We start from the raw sequence: 26,416 nt of genomic DNA on the forward strand, positions 1-26,416 counted from the left end.
GCCAGCCGCCAGGGGCTTTGCCACACCCCCAGCAACTCTCATGAACCTCTGGAGAAGCCCACACCACCCTTTCTCCACTTCTTACGTGATTTTGGGCAGCAGATGGCTTGCTGTCCTTTTGACCCACACATGGATCTCTAGCCAGCCCAAGCAGGCCTCGCTTGCCTGGGGCTCTCCTTTCTTGCATCGGGTTGCTTTTGGCTGTGGGGGGCGGCGGCATATGCTAATGAGTTATGCTAATAAGCTCCACCACCTATTTTTCTCCAAAATGACCCCTGCAGAGAAGTACATGGAAGAAGCAGTGGAATAAATGGTTCGATCCCTCTGCTTAAACTTCCTCAACTTTCCGTCGTTATTGTAATTATTTTCGCTATCCAGAAAACATTTTTAAGTGATGAAGAAGGCTAGAAGAAGCCAGGTCGTAACTCTTTCCCCTACTTTTTCTTTGCAGGAAGAATCCGCAGCACAAGAAAGAGTATAAGCACACGGCACCCCCAGGTAAAGACTGCAGCATGGTTTGGGAATCAATAGGAGCGATGGTAGGTTGAAGGTTTTTAACTACAGCCTTGGAGTTAGAGGAGTTATGGTTTGTATACCCTGACCTGGGTTCTTGGGAGGCAGCTGTGGGAGTTCTGGCCCTACTGATGGACCTCCTGATGGAATCTTGAGTTTTGGCCTCTGTGCGACACAGACTGTTGGACTGATCCAATATGGCTTCTCTTATGCTCTTGGTGGCTGTTAGTCCCAAGATATAGACAGAACACTGTTTGGAGCAGTGATGCTCTGTATTCTTAGTGCTGGGGGGCAACAGTGGGAGGGCTTCTGGTGTCCTAGCCCCACCAATGGACCTCCTGATGGCCCTTGGGTTTTGGCCACTGTGTGACACAGAGTGTTGGACTTGCTGGGCCATTGGCCTGAACCAGCATGGCTTCTCATATGTTCTTATGTATCCAGTCATCTCAGACCCTTGAATCTTGGACACCAATTGAGGAGGGAAGATTTTTTTTTCATAATTCCTATTTAATTGTTGCCGTGATAGTATCTTTTTCTTGGCTTGTTCCTTTAGAACCCGAAAGAAGGCAGAGGAGACCAAAGCCTACCAAAAAAGGTAAGGGTGCTCCATGTTTCCAAAAAGAGAAAATAAAACTGCATTCTGTAAATTCTTGTTTGTAGGGAGCCCCGTGGCGCAGAGTGGTCAGCTGCAGTACTGCAGCCCAAGCTCTGCTCTGCTCACAACCTGAGTTCGATCCCGGCAGAAGCTGGGTTCAGGTAGCCAGCCCAAGGCTCAGCCTTCCATCCTTCCGAGGTCAGTAAAATAAGCAGGGGTGGGATTCTAGCAGGAGCTCCTTTGCATATAAGGCCCCACCCATTCCAACACATTCTCCAAAAGACCCTGGGAAATATAGACCCGTCAGCTTGTCCCAGATAAATTGGCAGAAAGTAAGAATGTAGAGGACAGGGAAAAGGCAATGGCAAACCACCCTGTAAAAAGTCTGCCAATAAAACACCATGATGTGAAGTCATCCCGTGGGTCGGTAATGAGTCGATGCTTGCAAAGGGGACTACCTTTACCTTTTACCTTTTTAAAATTCTTGTTTGTGTGCTTAGTGTAAGCAAGCTGGACTTTGTTTCTAAAAGGACTTATGGAGGCCTCTGTATGTTAAGCTTACTCTGAACAATACTCTGAACAATAAACAAGTCCACAAACTAACCTCTCACTTTTTGGGTAGTGTGTGCATGTGTTAACGCTTGTAACTTACGGTGACTTTATGAACTAATTTCTTCCAACACATTCTCCAAAAGACCCTGGGAAATATAGACCCGTCAGCTTGTCCCAGATAAATTGGCAGAAAGTAAGAATTGTTGCACGCTGAAAATGAACTTTGCTGAGGACAAATCTTTGACGTCTGTGAAGAAAAGTTGCCTTGCCAACTTCTAGGAGGTTTTTTTTTTTTTAGCATGTTGATAAATCACTTAGGCAGCTGTGATCCAATAGACTTTCCAAACGGTTTTGGCAAAGCGTCTCACCAAAGGTTGCCAGTGCCAGAAAATACCTGGAGAATTTGGGGGTGGAGTCTAAGGAAGGTGGGGTATGGGAAGGGGAGGGACCTCCGTGTGATGTGACGTAGAATCATAGAGTTGGAAGGGACCTCCAGGGTCATCCAGTCCAACACCCTGCACAATCATAGAGTCCAACATCCAAAGTGGCTATTTTCTCCAGGGGAACTGATCTATGCTGTCTGGAGATCTGTTGTAATCCCAGGAGATCTCCAGCCACCACCTGGAAGTTAAGGGGGTGCGGGGGAAGCCAGCAAGCTCTGTACCAGCACAGCCTTACACCAAACAAAATATAGAGATTCTGTTCTTTAATATGATTCCTTACAGAGTCCACTAATTCAAAAAAATCTGTATTTTCAAAAATTCAAAGATTTCATGTAACTATTTCAAAAATATCTGCGAGCAAAACTTCAACTAATATGCATCAATATAACAAGGAACAGGTTTCCAAGCGCATAAAGCAGGTAATAGCAAACAAAACAGGTAAATATGTGGACCCAGTCCCAGCTACCTAGTGCAGTTGGGAAATCTTCTGTTCCAGGTACTGTACTTGATAATAATGCAGTCTTAAAGATAAGTCATCTTGGTTCCAAATAGCAGTTTACAAGCAGAACCAATAAACAGTGTCTCGTTCCGCTGTCCACTTCATCGAAGTACTGGATAATAACTATCTCAAAGATCATTCATCTTGGTTCCAGATAGCGCCTTATGAGCAGAACTGGTAAACAGTGTCTCGTTTCGCTTTCTGCTTTATCGAAGTACTGGATAATAACACAGTCTCAAAGATAATTAATCTTGATTCCAGATAGCAGCTTGTCACTATATAAGAAGTAATCTGTTAAATATGTGGATGAAATATAGAAAATATGGAGATGAAAGGAAGCCGTTATGGATAGTGCCAGCAGAAGTAATTAAAATATCAGCTGAGACGGCTGAAGCAAGATGGTTGTCATATAATCAATTATTAAAAATACAAGGTGGCAAGATAGAGTTGAAAACAGCTGAAGAATTGAATAATAAGTATCTGGATCCAGATGCAACAAATAAAGAGTTTGGTGGAAAACGATATTAAAAATGAAGGAATAAGGAAGGAGCAAACTGAATTAGAAAACGTTCTGCTTGGAGATAATGATAAGTTGATTTCAAAACTATATAAACTATTACTGAAATGGTCTACTGAAGATGAAGTAGTAAAATCTCAAATGATAAAATGAGCAATTAATGTAAATAAAGAAATACAGATGGAAACATGGGAATACTTGTGGAAGAACTCTATGAAAATTTCGACATGTTATATATAAAATGATGTATAGATGGTATATGACTCCTAAAAAGTTGGCAAAAATGAATAACAAGATGACGGATAGATGTTGGAAATGTAAAAAAACATGAAGGTTCTTTCTACCATATGTGGTGGACTTTATCGAAGTACTGGCTAATAACACTGTCTCAAAGATCATTCATCTTGGTTCCGGATAGCAGCTTATGAGCAGAACTGGTAAACTGTGTCTCATTTCACTGTCCACTTTATTGAAGTACTGGATAATAACACAGTCTCAAAGATAATTAATCTTGGTTCCAGATAGCAGTTTATGAGCAGAACTGGTAAACAGTGTCTCGTTTCACGGTCCACTTTATCGAACTACTGGATAATAACATGGTCTCAAATATCATTCATCTTGGTTCTGGATAGCAATTTATGAGCAGAACTGGTAAACTGTGTCTCGTTTCGCTGTCCACTTTATCGAAGTACTGGATAATAACACAGTCTCAAAGATAATTCATCTTGATTCCAGATAGCAGTTTATGAGCAGAACCGGTAAACAGTGACTCATTTCACTGTTCATTTTATCGAAGTACTGAATAATAACACAGTCTCAAAGATAATTCCGGATAGTTCCAGATAGCAGCTTGTGGAAAAACGCCATCTTAGTTGGGAGGGAACATGAAACTGCTAAGCAGGCTTTGGCCTAGTCTTCCCTTTACTCCCCCCCTCCCTTCCAGAGTTAAACCATCGACTCTTGGAGGAAAGCCTCCTAGAGAGGCAGGAAGTTCTTTTGTTTCTCCTTATTTGAATTAGAGGGGAACAGGCAGTCCTCAACTGGCGCTCAAGGAGGAGGTTGTGAGCATGGGGGCTCCTGTCTGTGCAAGGGGCCTATTCAAGAGGAAAAGGCCCCCAGGTAGTCAGACCAAGTAAGTCATCTTCAAGGCAGGGCAAGTTTAGACCAGGGACAATACGATGCGTTTATAACCACCTTTTCTTTGTCATGCTGTTTGCTGTGCGGGTGCTGTGCTGTGTTAACCTTTCACATGCAACTGTTTTTGTTTTATTCTTCTTTTCTTTTTCTCTTTTAATTAAATATTTTTACTGTTTTGAATGCTGGCAGTCAAACTCTGTACCACATAGATCCCGACCGCTTAGACCACGCTGCTTTATGAAGGGGGCCCCGGGGAAGGGGGAAGGCATGCAGTTGGATAAGGTGCCAATCCTCCAGGGGTTCCCCGAAGAAGTGGTCTCTGTGATACCCAAGTACAGGGTGGCAGAGGACCTTGAGGCCTGGCCTCTGAGCTGGAGAGGGGGATTGGGAGTCCTGTTCCTCTCAATCTGAACCCCTAGACTGAGCAGGTGGTGGCAGCAAGCCCAAGTGGCCGGAGGAGAAATAGCTCCCTCCAGGAGTTGGCGACTCAATAGGGAGTTGACGGGACCGGGTCTGAAGGCAGAATTGGGCCGGTTCCGTCACACAGCTAATGAGCAGAACCGGTAACATTGTCTCGTTTCGCTGTCTGCTTTATCCAGTGTTTACAAATCAGGATGAAAATCTGTAACCTTGTGGATGGAAACCATGTGGCAAATGTTCCCGTTCGGAATTTATCACCTGTTCTTTGGAAAGTTTGGATAAAGTGGACAGTGAAACGAGACACTTTACTGCTGGCGTTATTGACAGGACGACCTTTGAATTGCATGAGTATTGTTTTAAGCAGTGGTAACATATTAATTACAAGCGGCCCGAAGAAGATGGGGATTGAAGCAAGCTGATGTTATTCACCTGTATGCAAAAGATAGCTGATGCTGCAATCAGCGATTGGGTGACTATTGTGTGTGGACAGATTCTTGAAATAGGTCTACAAAATTTGGGGGCAGTTGTCTTGTGGTTCTTGCAATTATTGTAGTATTTGTTAATTTCTTGTCAATTTCACATTAAAACCAGAGACGGAAAGCACTGTTGAGTATACTGTTTATTGTTACTGCTACATCATGGGGTTTTTTTTGGGGGGGGGGGGGGAGAGGCGGTATTCATATTCTTGCCACTGTGGTTTCTTGGATTTGGTTATAACCATCTGGAGGCTGGCAACCCGGCAAGAGAAACCGCACATAGGAGTTAGTGTTGTGTGTGCAGTGATGCATGTTGGGGTTTTTTTTTAATCCCAGTTTCTCACATGCTGCTGGATCCTACTTGGCAGTTCTGATCTTAGAGAAGAGATTGAAAACACTTTAGCCTTGTTTAGAAAACATGAATTTTTATAGGTGACTGCAGGAGTGGAATTCTAGCAGGTGCTCCTTTGCACATTAGGCCACACACCCCTGATGTAGCCAATCCTCCAAGAGCTTACCAGGGTCTGTTTTGTAAGCTCTTGGAGGACTGCCTACGTCAGGGGGCTATGGCCTAATATGAAAAGGAGCTCCTGCTAGAATTCCACCCCGAGTGACTGCTGTAAAAAAGAGGAGAGAGAGGTCTCATTTTCTCAAGTTGTACTTGAACTTGGGAACACTCCAGGAAATTGATCAGCAGCTGGCTGTGGGTGCTAAACAGGAAATAATCCTTATGGGCTGCATCTTCCATACATGAAACTCTATGCCGTGGGTTATGGTAACAACTTCGTTTAGATCTCTCTTTTTTAAAAGAGGAGGTTGGACTAACTTCTGGAGATTTGGAGAGCAGTCCCATGCAGGTCTACTCAGAATCCAGTCCAGGCCTACTCCCAGGAAGATGTCCTTAGACTAGCAGTGCAATCCCACCCACTGTTGGGCTGGCTACCGTGGCTGGATTAGGTGAACCTTTTGATGTATGCATGTTTTTTTCTTTTTGTTGTTGTTATAATTTTGGTCATTCTAAGCATCGTGAATATTCTGCAAGGAAACAGGGCCCTTTATTTATCTATTTAATTCATTTATACCCCTCCTTATTCCCAAGTGGGGTCTGAAAGCGACTTAAGTCATTCTCCTCTCCTGAGAGTGTGTGGCTGGCCCAGAATTACTCATCGAGCTCCTGTTGAATGGATGTTTGCTTATATATGAACAGGCAAGAACAATACTTTCAAGATCAGGTACTTATACAAAGTATTGCAAAAGAAGAAATTAAGGGTTGGATCCTACCAGCTTTGGTGTTGTCATTTAAGGGGGGGAGGGGTGGTCTCCTCAATGATTCTCTGTCCAGTGTGCTTCTTTGTCCACCCAATGCACGGGCTTTTATCTGGGAGAACCGGGTTCGATTCCTCACTCCTCCACTTGCAGCTGCTGGAATGGCCTTGGGTCAGCCATAGCTCTGGCAAAGGTTGTCCTTGAAAGGGCAGCTTCTGTGAGAGCTCTCTCAGCCCCACCCACTGCACAGGGTGTCTGTTGTGGGGGAGGAAGGTAGAGGAGATTCAGAGTGAGGGGCGGGGGTATAAATCCAATATTGTCATCTTCATCATCTTCATTTTCTTCATCATCTTCTTCCGTGGTCCCTGGGATAAACTTTTTGGGGAGGGGGGTCCAGAGGGGCCCCACCTCCCTCTTATGCTAGTGGAAAACCTGGCGGGATCCAACCCTGTGGTGTTATTCATGCCATGAAGTGTCCCCTTAATGGGAACCTTAATGAGATACAAAGAAGCTTTCTCCTCTGTGAGCATGTTGCAATATCCATCTTCCACGTTAGCTTGAAACTGCGATATCCTTGGAATTTCAATCACCGTAATAAGTGTGTCCTTGAAGGACAGCTATGAATTCTCATCACTAGGCAGTTCCCCACTCATAACACTTTCCTTCTTAATAAGGTTCACAAAATCAAGTGTTATAAAAGCTCCGTTAGTTTTAGACTGACAGGGCAGCGCTCATTTAAAATTAAAATTAGATGACCATCTGACAGCAAAGAAGATCCTATAAAATTTAGGGGGAGGTGTTTGTGAGTTTCCTGCATTGTGCAGGGGGTTGGACTAGGTGACCCTGGAGGTCCCTTCCACTCTAGGATTCTATGATTCTATGACTTTTTAGAGCGGTTTCCTCAGTGGAACAGGCTTCCTCAGGAGGTGGTGGGCTCTCCTTCCTTGGAGGGTTTTGAACGCAGGCTAGATGGTCATCTGACAGCTATGAAGATCCTGTGAATTTAGGGGGAGGTGTTTGTGAGTTCCCTGCATTGTGCAAGGGTTTGGACTAGATGACCCTAGAGGTCCCTCCCACCTCTATGATTTCTCCCATTGAAATCTCTTGCTGAAATTCTTGCACTCTGCTGGCTACTATATTAAGATAGGGCTGTTTGCGGGGCAAACTCTGCCCACTTTTCTTTCGTGAGGTTCGCTTGCTTGTTCCTCCTCCACACTTTCTGCTCTGCCTCATAAAAATGATTCTCGGTTTGATTTCCATTCATGGTTCAAAGGTTTTCCCTTAGAGGAGGGCAGGAGCTGTTCCTGTAGTCAACAGTGGATCAGACTAACAATGATGGATTTGAATTACAGGTGGAAAGGTACCAGCTGGAAATCAGGGGAATTTTTAATTGTCCTTTATAAAGTTTCTATCTCCGCTACCTGGCCATACATTTTATGACACACATGGCCCAGCCCGACAAGGTCTTCTTTATATCGGATCTGGCCCTCATAACAAATGAGTTTCAACATCCCAGCATTAATGTTTGCTGCTTGGGTGTCCACCAGTTCCAGTAGCCGCACTGCAGAGCCAACGCTTGCTAGTGGTTAGGAGACTGCCGAGTTATGTTTCACACCATTCCACTGATCTCCATTTTTCCTTTCCCGGATGGACAGGGCTCCGTTAACCTTTATGTTTCAGGCTTCATAGCACCGCTGTGGTAGGCAGGGAAGCCGAGTCGACACTTCCTTATAAATCTAAGCGCAGCCACTTAAGACGAGAGAGAGAGAACATCACTAGCTGGAAGAAATTTGGCTCATTAGTCCATGAAGTCATTAAGTTTATTACCGTAAAGTTCACCAGCTGCTTCTGTTACCTTTTCTAATGCCAGGGAAATGACTAAGAGCTGCAAAGCTGGGAATTCTCGGTTCGGTTCTTGTCCACTGTGAGCGCTCAAGGCTCTGTGTTCCAAAGATGCTTGGGAAGCTAATCTCCCCTAGATAAAAGGCTCTGTGCGGTTCTGCTGAAAAGGCTGTTCTTGTGAACTTGACAAAAGGACGTTGTCACACAGCCAGGCCTAGCAGGGACTTCTACTGGCTGCCACCACTCTGGTAAGGGTTTGCATGGAGGGCCCAGAGCACCCAACTACCTCGGTATCCTCCTTATTAATAGATACCTCCTAATTGTGACCAAGGAGATGTGAGGACCCAAGGAGTATAACAACAACAGTTTATTTAGCGGTCAAATAATAAGTGGGTGACAAAGATTTAGTGCTAAAGGGAATATGAAAACAATAAAGGTTGGTGCAAAGTAACAAAAGCCCTGATGTGTTTAACTGTACGGTCCCTACTCTGCTAACCAACACTTACCACCTTGGGTAAGGGACCTTTCCCCTACTGCAAGTTCTCTAGGCTACAGCCTGCCTCCAGCTCAGCCCTCCAGGAAAAGAACACACCTTGCTTGGGCTTGGCCCTTTTATGTTCTCCCAGGCCCCACCCCTCTCTGGGCCAGTTTCTCTTCAAAACCTGGCTGCGCAATCAGAGGCACAGAGGGGATCCTGGGAAATGTAGGCTTTCTTCAGTAACTCCTAGGCAGGCTTCGCTGAGGCCTGCAGGCCTCAGTAGGCCCAGGATCATGGCAGACATTCTACAGTTTCATTTCAGAATCCTTGGTATGAGCATCTTGTGATAAGGGAGGCTAGCTTGATCTTGCCAGATCTCGGAAGCTGAGCAGGGCTGGCTCTGGTTAGTACTTGGATGGGAAGCAGTACTTGGTTCTTCCAAACCAGGGGTGGCCAAACTGGCTGGGGAGCCACATGTGGCTCTTTCGCATGTATTGTGTGGCTCTCGAAGTCCCTTCTGCCCCCGACGGCCAGCTTGAAGAATTCATTTCTCTCTTTAAATTGCTTCGCCAAGCCGAGCCAGCTGGTGGCTTAGAGAATGCATTTAAAATTAAAGTTGCTTTCTTTCCATCTCTCCTTCCTCCCTTCCCTCCATCTATTTTCCTTCCTTCCTCCCTTCCCTTCCTTCCTTCCTTTCTTACGACTCTCAAACATCTGATGCATATTCTATGTGGCTCTTGCATTAAGCAAGTTTGGCTACCCCTGTTCTAAGCAAAAGAGTGCATTGTTTGCTTCTAAATTAGACATGATTAATATCCCTGTGGTGAGGTTTACACCCTGCGCTGGATGGACCAAGCTAGCCTGACCTTGTCATTTCTCAGAAGCTAAGCAGCGTTGGTCCTGGTTTATACTGTGGGGATATTTGGTTAATATTGCAGAGTTTTGCCCAGCCGTAGAAGCGTGATCCTGAGAGCAGTAAATAAATCTCCCGAAAAGTACTTTGCAAAAAAAGAGCAAACTTAGATTATCAAAATAATAAAGGTAAAAAAAGGTAGTCCCCTGTGCAAGCACCAGTCATTTCCAACTCTGGAGTGTCGTCGCATCACGACGTTTACACGGCAGACTTTTTACTGGGTGGTTTGCCACTGCCTTCCCCAGTCATCTACACTTTCCCCCCTGCAAGCTGGATACTCATTTTACCAACCTCGGAAGGATTGAAAGCTGAGTCAACCTCGATCTGGCTATCTGAAGCCAGCTTCCGCCGGGATCAAACTCAGGTTGTGAGCAGAACTTAGGACTGCAGTACTGCAGCTTTACCACTCTGCACCACGGGGCTCATCAAAATAATACATTATCGCAATATAGTGTCAACATTCGTGTAGAAGTCACAATTCCGATAGCCAACTGTCTTGAAGTTCCGGAAAGGACAAGTTCTCTTTCTCTCTCCGAAGTTTGATTTCTGTGAAAAAACTTTTCAGTGCATACCTCTAGAACAGGAGGTGGACTTGAACCATTTTTATTGAAGTTACAATTGCTTACAGTGAAATTGCTCTGCAGCACAGGAATTAAAGAGATATTTAAAGAGACGTTGACACAGAGTCCTGGATGTTTGGGCTATTGTAATTGTGATTTTTACATGATTTTAAAAAAAAATTTCAATCAATTTTTTGAAGAACTAGCTACCAGGTACAATAGCATTAAAGTTCAACATTTAAAAATACGGACGCCGCATGAAGTACGATAGTGAGCAATGAAACATAAAACAGCATGGCTGGATATAAACCAAAATAACATCGCTGCTAAAGGAAAGGAGGTACAAAATATTAACCAAACACATACTTGCACATACATAATAATGTATATCAATAGAAAACAAAGTTAAATAATCAGGAAGAGAAGAAAGTAGGAGGAGCGATCCAAAAAAATCAGTCAATGAATAGCTAGTAAAGTGAGGTATTCCTCTTGTGGGGGAGTAGAGCATGAGTGAGGAACCTTTTTCTGCCAAGGGCCATTTGGATATTTATAACATAATTCGCGGGCCATAAAAAATTATCAACTTAAAAAAAAGTGCTCCACGGAGATGTGAACGATTCAGGCCAGCAAAATTAATGCAAATAATTGTTTTTCTATTTGAAGTCATGTGGGGAGAGCCTAATCTGGCGCGTGCACACATACATACCCGGCCCGCCGCCCAAGGCAAATGCCTTGTAGAAAAAGGCCCAGCAAGGAATTCATTAGCATATTAGACCACAGTCCCTAATATTAATATATATGAGGTTACACACTCATTAGCATATTAGGCTGGGATAATCAAGTGCAAACTGAACTGGCTGGCCAGCCGTGCCCCAGGGAGGCTGCCACATGGCTCAGTTCGACCCAGCAATCCCCGAGGGCACACCAAGTGACCTCGAGGGCTGTATACGGCCCTCAGCATGAGGTTCCCCACTCCTGGAGTAGAGGTTATGGCAGAAGAAAATAGATTCCACCGTAAAAAGGGTTCTCGTCTACGAAGGAGAGAGGCGTTAGATCTCGACAAAGAATGTTAAAGTTGAGAACTAACGAGTTTATCTAAAATAAAATATCCCATGATTTGGATGCCCAAACCTGGATAGATGGGGAGTCAGACTTTTCCCAATGAATTTTGACACTGTGTTGTGATACTGTATTATTTTGATAAGAATATATTGTTTGCATTGTGATTCGGTGCAATTTGTTTCCATTGCTATTTACACCGAAGCCTGTCAGAGTTCAGCAGGTATAGCAAAGCCAGCTGAAAGAACAGATAATTGCGTTCAGAGATTCAAGTTTTTATGAAGGGAAATTGGGATGGTTGTGACCAATGTCCCCTCTAAGCCGTGGAGTCTTGTGAGCAAAAAATTATTCTTTGCGAGCTACTGGCATTGAAGTTGTGAGCTACTCCATAAATTAGCTTGCTCCAGGGACCATTTTTCCTGAACTGAAACAAAATGTGTGAGCTGGACACTTAGCTCACACTAACTCAGCCTCGAGGGAACACTGGTTGTGACTCAATTTGTACAGTTATCTGATATCGCCAATGTTTTATATTATTCAATGCAAGGGTTTAACCTATCAGATAAAATCACCCTACAGGAAGAAGCGTCTTGGAGGACGACAGTGATAACGATGGCGGACCAATGAGTACGATCTGGACGACAGCTTCATAGATGATGAAGAGGAAGAAGAGTGTGAGCCCACGGATGAAGATTCAGACTGGGAGCCAGATTTTGAGGACAAAGATAATGAAGATGTTGACGCCCTCTTGAAGGAAGCACAGAAGTTTATTAAAACCAAGAAGTAATTGGGTCTGTGCAATCTACAGGCTTTGAACATAGCAGTGAACGTTAAAAAAACATTTTAAATCCTACCAAATATATGAAAACACCTGAAATTGATCTGACCTAAGCATTCTGAACTTAGTTGATTATTATCTTTTGTTCAGTTTGTGTTCTTTTCCCCACCAGATTTGTGTCCCATTTGCTCAAGTTGGGGAAAGATAGATTAGAAGATTGTTTCAATACTTTTAAGAGAGAATTATTTTTTCTACTTTTAGACCAATGCCAGATTCATGAATTTAAAAAAATGTGCTGAACACAATGAGGCTAGAGTCACGCACTTGAGTCCCTTCTATTTCAATGTAGAATGTTTCAGCAAATACTCAAAGCTTGCGTTAAACTGAATATTTTAAAATCCTTTATTTTGGTTCAATTTAACCATTGAACGTTAGTCAGAAACCCTGTTTTATATCGGTGTGGATGAGCCTGTCACATAAAAAAATGAGACTGAATTGGGACAAAGGTATGTAAAACTTCGTAAAATCTCTCTTTTCACAAACGTTAATGTCACAGGGACAATCTTGAAATGTGGTGTTGTAGCAACTTCTGTGCCATTAACATCTTCAAAGCTGTGCTTTGGGTCTTAAAATGAGACCTTAGGAGTGCATTTGTGCCATGCTTAATGCTAAGGGAAGAAAGGAATTGCACTCCGTATATGAGAAGTTCAAAAAACTCTACATCTGCCGCTAAAGCAATTAGGATTTTGCTTCCTTTGTGTCTACTGTCAGCTGGTAACCGAGCCATAAACAATTACTGTCCTTTATTACTTGTAATGTATCAACCAACACTGCAAATAGCGCTACCTTACCTTTTGTATTTGAAGAAGAAATGTTTATAAATTTGTCCTGAAAGGCAATTATGTTCCATATCTCTTTCCAGTACGTCAGTTCTCTTGAACATTGCCGCACACCATGGGATTGTGTTTTTGAAACTGAAGTCCTGAATGCCTGGCTTCTTTATGCTGGAGTCTGATAAATTTATCTTATACTTAATAGTCAAACATGGCCTAATCTGCATAAGAACATAAGAGAAGCCATGTTGGATCAGGCCAGTGGCCCATCCAGTCAACACTCTGTGTCACATAAGATCATAAGAGAAGCCATGTTGGATCAGGCCAATGGCCCATCCAGTCCAACACTCTGTGTCACATAAGAACAGAAGAGAAGCCATGCTGGATCAGGCCAATGGCCCATCCAATCCAACACTCTGTGTCACATAAGAGAAGCCATGTTGGATCAGGCCAATGGCCCATCCAGTCCAACACTCTATGTCACAGAAGAACATAAGGGGTTGGATCAGACCATTGGCCCATCCAGTCCAACACTCTGTGTCACATAAGAACATAATAGAAGCCATGCTGGATCAGGCCAATGGCCCATCCAGTCCAACACCTTGTGTCACATAAGAACAGAAGAGAAGCCATGCTGGATCAGGCCAATGGCCCATCCGATCCAACACTCTGTGTCACATAAGAACATAAGAGAAGCCATGTTGGATCAGGCCAATGGCCCATCCGATCCAACACTGTGTCACATAAGAACATAAGAGAAGCCATGCTGGATCAGGCCAATGGCCCATCCGATCCAACACTGTGTCACATAAGAACATAAGAGAAGCCATGTTGGGTCAGGCCAGTGGCCCATCCAGTCCAACACTCTGTGTCACATAAGAACGTAAGAGAAGCCATGTTGGATCAGGCCAATGGCCCATCCGGTCCAACACTCTGTGTCACATAAGAACGTAAGAGAAGCCATGTTGGAGCAGGCCAATGGCCCATCCAGTCCAACGCTCTGTGTCACACAGTGACCAAAAGACCAGGTGCCATCAGGAGGTCCACCAGTGGGGCCAGGATACTAGAAGCCCTTCCTGCACCAAACACCAAGAATACAGAGTATCACTGCCCCAGTCTGAGAGATTCATCTGTACATAGTTATTTGGCAGCTCTCTTGAAAACATGGAATCTAGCACAGACATAAATAGAATCAACTGGATTTGGGGGGCACAGTGGGAAGAGAAAGGTAGAAAACCAAAAGAATTACTACAAACATAATACAGCATAGCATGCCTTGCTTATTTATGTTACTAATAGTCTGCCTTTTTCAGAGTGACTCAAGGCAAAGTACAGATAGTGAGTGAGAACCGCTGACAAAATGGGACATTCAGAAAACAAAGCATTGGGAGTTTAGAAGTCTGGAACCCCCAGAAAGAAATGAGCGGCCCCGTGGCGCAGAGTGGTAAAGCAGCCATACTGCAGTACTGTGGTCTGAATTCTCTGCTCACGACTTGAGTTTGATTCCGGCGGAAGCTGGATAGTGGTAGCCGGCCCAAGGTTGACTCAGCCTTCCATCCTTCTGAGATTGGTAAAAGGAGTACCCAGCTTGCTGGGGGGGAAAGTGTAAAAGACTGGGGAAGGCAATGGCAAATCACCCCGTAAAAAGTCTGCCGTGAAAACGTGAAAGCAACGTCACCCCAGAGTCGGAAACGACTGGTGCTTGCACAGGGGACCTTTCCTTTCTATAGTAACATGATACATGAAGCAGTACAGGAGCCTATTTACAATAAATAAGTTTGCAAACCAATTTAATCAGTGCAACTGTATTTTTGTTGTTCAGTCGCACAGTCGAGTCTGACTCTTTATGACCCCCATGGACCAAATCACGCCAGGCCCTCCTGTCTTCTGCCATCCTCCGAAGTCTGCTCAAATTCATGTTAGTTACATCAGTAACACTGTCCAGCCATCTCATCTTTTGCTGTCCCCTTCTTTTGCCTTCTGTCTTTCCCAGCATCAGGGTCTTCTCCAGGGAGTGCTCCCTTCTCATTTGGTGGCCAAAGTATTTGAGATGCAACTTCAGCACCTGACCTTCCAGGGAACAGTCTTGATTTCCCTTAGGACTGATTGATTGGATCTTCTTGCAGTCCAAGGGACTCTCAGGAGTCTTCTCCAGCACCACAGCTCAAAAGCATCTATTCTTCTGCGCTCAGCCTTCCTTATGGTCCAACTCTCATAGCCATACATTACTACTGGGAATACCATCGCTTTGACTATTCTGACTTATTGGCAGGGTGATGTCTTTACTTTTTATTATACTGCCATAGCTGTCCTCCCAAGGAGCAAACGTCTTTTAATTTCATGGCTACAGGTGACACAAAAGAGGGGGATGGATCCAAAGGGATCTTGGCAGCGGAGAGAAAAACTCTTTTGTTGGCAGAAAGCAAAGCAAATTTTGCTGATTTCCTCCTTTCGCCGCAGAACAAATCTACCTTGTCCAAACACGACGTGAAGGTTCCCTAACCACTAGGAACAGGGTTTGGGGGGCTATCAAGGGGCTACAGTAGGAGGGACAGGGGAAAAAAACCCCTCTCAAAACTGCTGTACTTGTAGTTCTTTGGATCCAACCTGCCGTTAATGAATACTGTTTTGAACCTGTTACCCAGAGCTACAGTGGGATCCAAACCATTTCATTGGATATTATTCATCTAATAATTCTTTTTTTAACCTGGTGTTTAGTAAAGGTTTACCCTGACCTTAACTGCCCAGGCTAGCCCTCTCTTATCAGATCTCATAAACTAAGCTGAATCGGCCCTGGTTAGAACTTGGATGGGAGACTGCCGAGGAAGTCTAGGGTTCTTAGGCAGAGGCAGGCAACGGAAAACCGCCTCTGCTTCCCAGAGCACTGCTGGTGCAACCTGGGCTTTGCTTGATCTCATCAGATCTCGGATGAAGTGACACAGATCAGATTGAAATGATTCAGCGGGGCTGGGGGAAGGAGCTGGGACAGAACTGCTGGTGAGGTGAGTGTTAGTTTTGCTTTTCCTAATCTGCTGGAGAACATTAACTGAGGTTGCTGTGTGAGACAATTGTGGGGGGGGGAGCGAGAGCCTGCCGGAGAGGGGTTTCTGATTGCTTCTGTATGGCTTTTGTTGCTGAGAGAGGACGGCTTCTTCATCTGGAGGTGGTTGCTGGCCCTGCCGTCTACTGTTGCTCTAGCTATTGAGTCAGTGGTGGAGGCTGTGAGCCTTTGATTTGCAAGGCTCCTTCTTGCAAGAGGCACAAAAGCCTTTGAAGCGAGCCAAAGGGTGAGAGCTAAAAGGCTCTTGCCCTGTGACTCTTAGCCTGGGGACCCTGTTGAGAGGTGAGTGGTTCTTCACAACTAGTATCGATAGGCAGTTTGACGGGAGTGTCAGGGAAGTGTAAGATAAAATTGGCTCTCTAATGAATCAAATTTGCCTTCCTAGTGAATATAGCTAATCAGGAATCACATAGCAACATGATGACAGGCTATGTAGTGAATCAAATTTGGCTCTCTAATGTATCAAATTTGCCTTTCTAGTGAATTTAGAAAATCAGAGATCACATATTGAATATAGCCAATGAGAACTCACATAGAGGCATGTTGACAAGCTACGTAATAAATCAAATTTGCCTTCCTAGTGAATATTGACTATCAGGGCAACATAGAGACAAGATGCCAAAGTATCTGGCCTATCAGCATGTAGCTGTGTGATCCCTGGTTGCCTGTACTCACTTTCTGATCCCTAATTTGCCTATATTCAGCATAAATTCAGATTTGATTCCTTACACAGCCATGATTTAGTACATATTTTGTCATCATGTCACTATGTGATCCCTGATTAGCTATGTTCACTCTTTCATGCCTGATTGGTTATACTTGCCTAGCCAATCAGGGTTCACAGACTAAGTATAACCAATCAGGCATCAAAGAGTGAACATAGCTAATCATGGATCTCATAGTGACATGATGACAAACTATGTGATTTGTGGCCTGTGATCCCTGATTGGCTAGGTTCTGTGATCCCTGATTGCCTGTACTCTTTGATCCCTGATCCCTCTACTCTGATATCCCTGATTGGCTACACTCACTCTGATCCCTGATTAGCTTTACTAAAATTGTGATCCCTGATTGGCTATACTCAAACCGTGGTCCCTGGTTGGCTATACTCATTCTATGATCCCTGACTGCCTGTACTTTCTGATCCCTGATTGACTATGCTCTGTGATCCCTGACTGGCTATACTCAAACTGTGGTCCCTGATTGGCTGTACTCAAACTGTGGTCCCTGGTTGGCTGTACTCATTCTGAGATCCCTGATTGGCTATGCTCTGTGATCCCTGATTGGCTATGCTCTGCGATCCCTGATTGGCTATACTCAAACTGTGATCCCTGATTGGCTATACCCAAACTGTGGTCCCTGGTTGGCTGTACTCATTCTGTGATCCCTGATTGGCTATGCTCTGTGATCCCTGATTGGCTATACTCAAACTGTGATCCCTGATTGGCTGTACCCAAACTGTGATCCCTGATTGGCTGTACCCAAACTGTGGTCCCTGATTGGCTGTACCCAAACTGTGGTCCCTGGTTGGCTGAACTCATTCTGTGATCCCTGATTGGCTATACTCAAACTGTGATCCCTGATTGGCTGTACCCAAACTGTGGTCCCTGATTGACTAGGTTCTGTGGTCCCTGATTGGCTATACTTTGTGGTTCCTAATGGGCTATGCTCTGTGAACTCTGATTGGCTACATTTACTCTGTGATCCCTGATTGCCTGTATTCCTGTGATCCCAGATTGGCTGTATTCCCTATGTGATTCCTGATTGCCTATCTTCACTATGGAGTCAAATTTGATTCACTACATACCTGCTTATCATGTCTACATACCTTACCATACCTTGTCCAGCATAGGATGCAGATTGTTAATGATACATTAAACCAGTTTGAGGTGAGAGCTGTATGTGACCTAGGGCTATCAATTTCCAGGGGGCACTTGGAGATCTATGGCTATTTCAGTTGATCTCCAGATGACCAAGATCAGTTCCCCTGGAGAAAATGGATGCTTTGGAGGGTGGCGTCCAGGGCATTATACTTTGCTGAGGTCCCTCCCCAGGATCCCAACCCGGAACTGGCAAACCTACTGTGACCACTAGTGATGTTCTGTTGTTGTTTCATTAGGGCATGTCTTGTAGCAGGTTATCTCTTGATATCACCGACTTTCTGTTTGGAGTGATAAAATGCCAGTCGTAAGTACCTTGGGGACACAGATGTGTTTGGGGGAAACATTGTTGCAGGCTACTGTGAGCCCTTAACACAGACCTAGCAGAAATACCAAATAAACCAATTAAATGAAATTCTATTCACTTCCCAGAGATGCTTCATGTGCAACTTGCTCAGTTGGTTTCAGTTGGTCTTGGACAGCTGGTTTTAGTTGGTTCCCAACATGGTGCCCACCAGGACTATTCTTGGCACCCACCAAGGGTTTTTAGAAAGTAGGCAGGGCCGGTTGGGGTTTTTTGCCCAGCAAAGCTTCCGATTGTCCATCAGAGATTGGATTGGCTGCAGAGATTTTTTTTTAAAAAAACATTTTATTTATTTTTATTCAATTTTCAGTCCACCCTTCTCATAGAACAGGCCCTGAGCCTGTTCAATAAAAAAAAACCCACCCAATTTAAAATATATAAAATCTAAAATTGCAGAGTAACAAATAGGTACTAAAATGGCAAATTCTGCCTCACAGACATGGCCTATTGTCCAGGTCCAGCAGGTCTTAGCGCACTGGGATGGAATGAAGGGGGGAGGCCAATAACAAGTGATGTCCACTGCCTCAGCTGAAAGCCTGGCGAAAGAGCTCTGTTTTACAGGCCCTGCAGAATTGGAGCAGATCCCGCAGGGCCCGGGAGCTCTAGGGGGAGCTCATTCCACCATAGAGGGGCCAGATGGACGTTTCTGGGGCTGGGTATCATTAGAAGAAGAAGAAGAATTGCAGATTTATACCCCGCCCTTCTCTCTGAATTAGAGACTCAGAGCGGCTCACAATCTCCTATATCTTCCCCCCCCCCCACAACAGACAGCCTGTGAAGTGGGTAGGGCTGAGAGGGCTCTCACAGCAGCTGCCCTTTCAAGGACAACTGCTGCCAAATCTATGGCTGACCCAAGGCCATGCCAGCGGGTGCAAGTGGAGGAGTGGGGAATCAAACCCGGTTCTCCCAGATAAGAGTCCAGGCACTTAACCACGACACCAAACTGGCTCTTGGGTTGCTGATTGTGAAGACCTACCGGGCTCATACAGGGAGAGGCAGTCCCATAGGTACTCTGGCCCCTCGCCGTATAAAGCTTTAAATGTAAGTACCAAGATAGATAGATAGATAGATAGATAGATAGATAGATAGATAGATAGATAGATAGATAGATAGATAGATAGATGAATTTATTGTCATTGTTCTCAACAAAAAGAGAGCAACGAAATGAGGTGCTCTTCCACAAACATACCAACACATCAAACACACAGTACCAACACCTTGAACCGCATCCGGTACTCAATAGGTAGCCAATGCAGTTCACACCCGTATAGGCACGATGTCAACATCTGTGCAGCAGTGTTCTGCACCAGCTGGAGTTTCCGGAGGAGGGTCAAGGGCACCACCCACACAGAGAGTTACAATAATCTAGCCTGGAAGTGACCATCACGTGGGTCACTGTGGCCAGGGGGTGAGATGTGGGAGCCGCCTCAGATGAAAAAAGTCCAATATGGCAGTGGTGGTAACCTGGGCCTCCATAGTCAGAGAGCCATCTAGGAATACCCCCAAACTCTTCACCCTCAATATGGGCTTCAACGGAGCCCCATCAAAGAATGGAAGCCTGATCTCTGATCCCAGCCTCCTGTAACTGAGGCACAGGATCTCTGTCTTCGGTGGATTCAATTTCAGCCAGCTCTGTTACAATCAACCAGCCATGGCTTGCAATTCCCTACCCAGTTCCTCTGCGGCTGAAACCGGGTGGCCATCCATCAGCAGATAGAGCTGGGTTGTCATCTGCATATTGTTTTGGCAGCAACTGCCACCACAGCACAAGGATCTTTATTTTGTGACTGAAAATAAGGCAGAGCAGCCGTTTTGTGGCTCGCTCCCTCTTCTGCAGCAGCCATTTTGTGGCTCTCTCCCTCTTCTGCAGCAGCCATTTTGTGGCTCACTTCGTCTTCTGCAGCAGCCGTTTTGTGGCTCGCTCCCTCTTCTGCAGCAGCCGTTTTGTGGCTCGCTCCGTCTTCTGCAGCAGCCATTTTGTGGCTCGCTCCGTCTTCTGCAGCAGCCATTTTGTGGCTCGCTCCCTCTTCTGCAGCAGCCATTTTGTGGTTGTGTTCACCAACCTGTCTCAGAATTCTGAAGGCACCTGCCAGCTGTAGTCCCCCGGTGTAGAAGCATCTGTTTTAATGAACTTGTAGATTCTATATATGCAGCTTTGAACCAAACAGCAAGCCAGTGAACAATTTCTTGTTTTGTCATAACTCTCGATTGTAAAACTTTCTAACATTCTCAAAACACCAAGCATTTATTAATAAATATTAGCTCAATCACCATAAAAGCTACTTTCTGGCACTTAAACTGATTAATCAGACATCTATTTCCTTGCAAATATTTTGCATCAATGTGCCCTATACTTGTTTTTCCTGTACCTCATGAGGAATAAATTGAACACTTTTTGTTCAAGGGCTCAAGCTGAGATAATTCTGCCACTCGGCATGAGTTAACCTTTGTGATTTTGTGTTTGTATACTGTGAAGAAACACAGTTTTTTCCTTTGGAAATTTGGAATCAGCAAAACCTTAACTGAGTTAAAACAGGGTGGGAGGGGAGAAGTCAGTTCAGTTGTTTTCCAGACTTATCTCAGGCCACCTTCATACAAATGCTGATAGATCTAGACCAGGGGTGTCAAACATGAGGGCCAGGGGCTGAATCAGGCCCCCAGAGGGCTCCTATCAGGCCCTTGAGCAACTGGCTGTCATCTGCTTCCTTCTCCCTCTCTCTTGCTTCCTTCTGCATCACAGCTTTCTTTGTCAGGCTTGCTTAATCACACAGGAACTATAGAGCAAAGCCTCTATTTTCTCCATTGGCTGAAGCTTCTGAGGAAGGAGTGGGAGAGAGAGCTTGCATTGCCAGATCTCTCAATCACACAGCAGAGCTACTGAGCCAAGCCTCTCTTCCTTCTATTGGCTGAGGCTCCTCGCCCTCCTGATCCCCTGGAGAAGGAAGGAAAGAGCCAGAGCTTCCTTTGCCCATTTCTCTGGATCACATGGGAGAAATCCAAAGAAAGCACCCTTAAGACCAACAAGTGCTAATATTTAAGCATGTTTTATTTTAAGCTTTTAAAAAATCTTTGTGTTTGTGTCCTTTATAAAGTTTATCTCTCTACTACTTGGCATTACATTTTATGACACACATGACCCAACCTAACAAGGTCTCCATTAAGAACATAAGAGAAGCCATGCTGGATCAGGCCAACGGCCCATCAAGTCCAACACTCTGTGTCACACAGTGGCAAAAAATGTTATATACACAAATACACTGTGGCTAATAGCCACTGATGGACCTCTGCTCCATATTTTTATCTAAACCCCTCTTGAAGGTGGCTATACTTGTGGCCGCCACCACCTCCTGTGGCAGTGAATTCCACATGTTAATCACCCTTTGGGTGAAGAAGTACTTCCTTTTATCCGTTTTAACCTGTATATTATGTCAGATCTGGCCCTCATAACAAATGAGTTGGACACCCCTGTTCTAGACAATGTGATGGGCATGCTCCCCCTTCTCCAAGCAGGGAACAGAGATTTGGAGGAATTAAATGTTGCAAAGACTTCAGGAAGGAATTCCAGGAAGAATATTCAGGAAAAGCTTTTCCTGGTCAGTGAGTGGGGAAAAGAGTGGTGGTAAAACTCAGAGGAGCAACGTGGAATGGCTCTGACTGACCTCTGTCAGCTGGAGACAAGCTCTAATTCCGGGAGAACTCCAGGCTCCACCTGGAAACTGGCAACCCTAGGTCCCCAGGCTCCATCCCCAAACCTCCAGGATTTTCCCAACCTGGATCTGGCAACCCCACACCTGCGTGTTAGAGCCAAGTTAGCAGGAGAACTGAAACGATGATTTAGAATGTGAATCCGATCTTGACATCTTGGAGGACTCCGACATGTTAAAGAATTATAAAAATTGCACTCTGAACATATTAGAGAGTTGTAAAAATTGGACGCCATTTACACGCCTGGGTGATCCCATAGAGCTACATCAAAGCTGCGATGATAAAGCATCCCTCCGCTGGAAGGAAAATCTCATTAAAACTAGGGGTGATTGAGCTGAAACAACATGCTTAGTGTTTCATCAATTCTGTGGGAGGGAGAGAAAGGGAACTCCAGCGCTTGCTAAAACGCCTGCCCTTTTGTCTAATCTATTTCGACCACGCAGATGGGAACGATCCCCCTAAATACAGACATCAAAACCCCTACTACTATTGCTTGCCAAATCTAGGTATGTATGCAACGTTTGAAATCTGTTCATCATCGGGAGTGAAACCAGGTTGGAAAGATGCCATCCAAATGTTCGGAGAGAATGGTTGATTGTTCCCTGGTACCTTCCAACTGAGAAATGTCACCTGGAGTTCCTCTTACCTGTAAAAACTATACGGAGGGGATCCATACTGCCTGTGCCAGCTAGCTGGTGTTCCTTTCTGGTATCAGCAGCCATGATTGAGAGAGCAGGGTGGCAGTTTACGCTGGCGGTTCACCAGAAAAGTCCTCGCTGGCTTGTGGCCCAAAATAACAACCACTACCACATAGGTCATGTGCGTCCCGAGGAGGAAGTTTTGGTGATTAGTGTCCCCTCTAAGCTGATTTAGCATGAGCTAGCTCACAGATTTTTAGCCTCCAGCTCACTCATTTTTGTCTTAGCTCAGGAAGGAGGACCCCAGAGCACACTAACAAGAGCCAGTGTGGTGTAGTGATTAAGTGTGCGGACTCATATCTGGGAGAACTGGGTTTCATTCCCCACTCCTCTGCCTGCAGCTGCTGGAATGGCCTTGAGTCAGCCAGAGCTCTGGCAGAGGTTGTTGTTGAAAGGGCAGCTGCTGTGAGAGCCCTCTCAGCCCCACCCACCTCACAGGGTGTCTGTTGTGGGGGGAGGAAGATAAAGGAGATTGTGAGCCGCTCTGAGACTCTTCAGAGTAGAGGGTGGGATATAAATCCAATATCTTCATCTACCTCACAGGGTGTCTGTTGTGGGGGAGGAAGGTAAAGGAGATTGTGAGCCGCTCTGAGACTCTGTCCTTGAAAGGGCAGCTGCTGTGAGAGCCCTCTCCAGCCCCACCCACCTCACAGGGTGTCTGTTGTGGGGGAAGAAGATAAAGGAGATTGTGAGCCGCTCTGAGTCTCTGATTCAGAGAGAAGGGTGGGGTATAAATCTGCGGTGGTGGTCTTTTCTTTTTTTTCTTTTTCCTTTTTCTTTTCACAGTTTTAATGCCAGTAGCTCACAAGATAAAAATTTTCCTCACAAGACACTCTGCAGCTTAGAGGGAACATTGTTGGTGATGTTGACACATCCTGATTTGGCTGCCATAAAAGAGGAGATGGAGGAGGAGAGTTGCATTTATACCCCATCCTTTACCAGCTTCTCAGAGCGGCTTACAATCTGCTTCTCGTCTTCTCCCTGCAACAGATGCCCATTGAGGTAAGAGAGGCTGGCCATGTTTGGAAAGAACTTCTCTTGAGAGATCCGCTCTGAGAGAACTGGACACTGATCCAAAGTCACTCAGCTGGCTCCATGTGGAAGAATGGGGGAATCAGTAAGTAAGTAAGTAAGTAAATTTTTATTTATACCCCGCCCTCCCCGCCGAGGCAGGCTCAAACCCCAGTCTCCAGATTAGAGCCTGCTGCTCTTAACCACTACAACAACAGCTGCTCTCGTACCTTAATGGGGACCTCCAAAGCAAGCGGAATCAGTTCCCATTGGAGAAAATGGCCGCCCCAAGCAAATCTCCAAGAATTTCCCAACCTGGAGTTGGCAACTCAGAGAAACCTGTTGCCCTGATTCTCACTTTTTAATCTAAATATCATATCCTTGCTTAAATATATTTGGTGTACAGAGTCATATTCCTTTGCCAATAAATAGCCACCTCATTTCTTCATGAACACTCTGAATATGTTTTGCGGCTCCCATCGGAGGCAGGTGCAGCAGCCTTGCCTCCGGGGGCCGTTTTGCCTCCTCGAAAGGAGGACGAGGGGGCAAGGCTTCATGGGAGTCGGGGGCGGAGCTTTGCTCCCGCTCCTCACTTGGTGCCTCGTGCTCGGTACAAGCAGAGCTGATATTTCCAGCTCTTGCCCAGCGTGAGGCCCGTGGCTCGTCCAGTGGGGCGTCTGCCTCACGGCGGGTGCTTTCACCGTGGCTGTCTGCCAGTGAGCCGCGGCGGTTTCGGCAAGAGCATCAGGCGGCATCGTGGGACAAGCGAGGGAGTCGGCGGCTTGCAGCGGCGGGTGGGCGAACCTTGTCAGCGGCGATTGGAGGAAGGAGCGTCGGAGGAGGCGTCTTCCGACGCAGCAGTTGGAGCCGGCTGCGGCTTGCAGTGCGGCCAGCTTTCGGTGCTCCCCCCAGCCTCCTCTCAGCTATCATTATAGCCCATTTGGAGGTGGCCAGCAGAGGGGCCAGCGGCTGTGTCCAGGGACATGGGGGTTGTTTGAAGGGGGACATTTGGCCTATCCATTCCCCCCCCTCCTCCTGTCCCTGGACTGGTCTGGTTGGGGGTGGCTGTTAGCCGTGTTGTTTTCATGCGGCCTGCGTAGGCGAACCCCTAGTGTTAGGCAGCCTTAGCAAAAGTTGTCTCTCTGTCACCCGGGCAATTTTTCTGTCCCCCCGTTTTTCAGGCTGCAGCATAGTTTTTCAGCCATTTTAGTGGTGGGTGAGAGGAATTAGCTGGCCTGTGAACTCCCTCCTTTCAGCAGGCTAGTAGCCATTTTGGTGCTGGTCTCGGGTGGCCATTTGTAGGGATTCTTCTGCCCTTGTCGCCAGGGGAGGTCGGCGGCCATTTTGTGGCCTTTGTTTAGGAGCCATTTTGAGGGAGGCATTTGGTGCCATTCACCTTATCACTGGATGGTGGCAGTCCTCGATGATTGCTTATAGCAAGCCATGCCTAAAGGGCAAGGTAAATCAAAGGGCAAGGGCCCTGCACCAAAAGCCCCGCAGCCTGCACCTAAGCACCTGGTACCTCAGCCTTCATCGTCTGAGGATGTTACCTTTGAGCAGTCCATTTTGGCTAGGTTCGGCGCTTTGGAGGGTTCTGGTAGTAAGCATCCTGTGTCACCTGCGATGGGGAAGAAGTGTTCTGATTCCAAGGCAGACAAGCGTGCTGCTAAGAAGCGGTTTCAGGAAGAGATCCTTAATCGCTTGTCTTCCCTCGAAAGTAGGTCCTCCACTGACGAGACGTTCGGAGCTTCACCTCTTCCATCAGAGGTTCCTGACGTGGACACTTTGCAGGGCTTGCAGTGGACTAAGGGTGAGTTTGCACAGCACACTACCACAGCATGGCCATGCGGCCTGTGGGGGCAGTCAGCCGCATTCGGGCCAGTTGCCAATAGCCAACCCGCAAACTTCAACAACCATCAGCCTTGGGCTTGCGGCTGTAACCTGGCTAGCCAGATGGGGCCTTGGGGAGGCCTACCCGGCCAGTTCCTGGGAGTGTCTTCAGCGCCCTATGGTGGCTGGGGTTTTTCTTATCCTTGGGGCCCGTCATACTCTTCTGTGCCAGCAAAGGCTTTACCTTTCGGTGACCTGGCCTTACCCCTCGGGGATCACTTGTTGCCGGCCACCAAGGATAAAATGCTGAAAAGGAAATGTGTAGACCTGTTTTCTCTGCTCTACGGGAAGCTGGAGGAAAAGGATAAAGAGGATCTGTATGATAGGGAGAAGGAGAAAATCAAGTGGCGTAAAGTTGATAGGACTTGGGCAAATAGGGTGCCCGGGTTCATAATTTATGCTGGAATTATTTCCAGGTCACAACCATGGAGGGCCACTTCCCTTTTTCAGTATTTTGACATCATATACAAGAGCTATACCAGCTTTACTGGCCCCGCCTGCCTTTGGTATGATGAGGAGTTCAGGATGAGGGCAGCTTTGAACACAGGCCCTTCAGTGGGATCGGATTCAGGCACAGCTGTGGCTGCAGGTCATGTCTCCAGCAAGACCTAATTTGGGAGATAGGTGAGATAGTGGACATGTGCAGCACACAGCCACTGCTTCTGGTGCCTGCAGCAGGGCAGGGCAGGCGGTTCAACCCCGCCTGCTCTGCTGGGAGTTTGGGTCCCAGGGTGTGTGTGTGGTAAAAAGAACTGCCCATACAAGCATAAGTGCCCTCTCTGCGGGGGGGGGGGGGTCTCATTCTTTCATGAATTGTTCCAGGGGTAAACCCAGGAGAGGACAGCGCAAGCAGGGCCTGGGCGGTACTGATAAACCGTTTGGAAACGGGCCCCAGCCCAATAAGGGGGACCGTGCTTGAGGCATGG

The 26,416-nt window shown here is 46.0% G+C and overlaps 1 protein-coding gene across 1 annotated transcript in view; it reads left to right on the forward strand.

Moving 5' to 3' along the window:
- The window catches only part of APLF (aprataxin and PNKP like factor), a 67,143-nt gene extending 54,196 nt beyond the window's left edge, over positions 1-12,947 (forward strand). Inside the window, 4 exon segments of the mRNA XM_060230779.1 lie at positions 452-498; positions 1,067-1,108; positions 11,850-11,885; positions 11,888-12,947. Of these exon segments, the coding sequence (XP_060086762.1) occupies positions 452-498; positions 1,067-1,108; positions 11,850-11,885; positions 11,888-12,057 (295 nt within the window). The 3' untranslated portion in view covers positions 12,058-12,947.
- Positions 12,948-26,416: the final 13,469 nt, after the last annotated feature.

Source organism: Heteronotia binoei, chromosome 1, assembly GCF_032191835.1.
Source record: "Heteronotia binoei isolate CCM8104 ecotype False Entrance Well chromosome 1, APGP_CSIRO_Hbin_v1, whole genome shotgun sequence".
Lineage (NCBI taxonomy): Eukaryota > Metazoa > Chordata > Lepidosauria > Squamata > Gekkonidae > Heteronotia > Heteronotia binoei.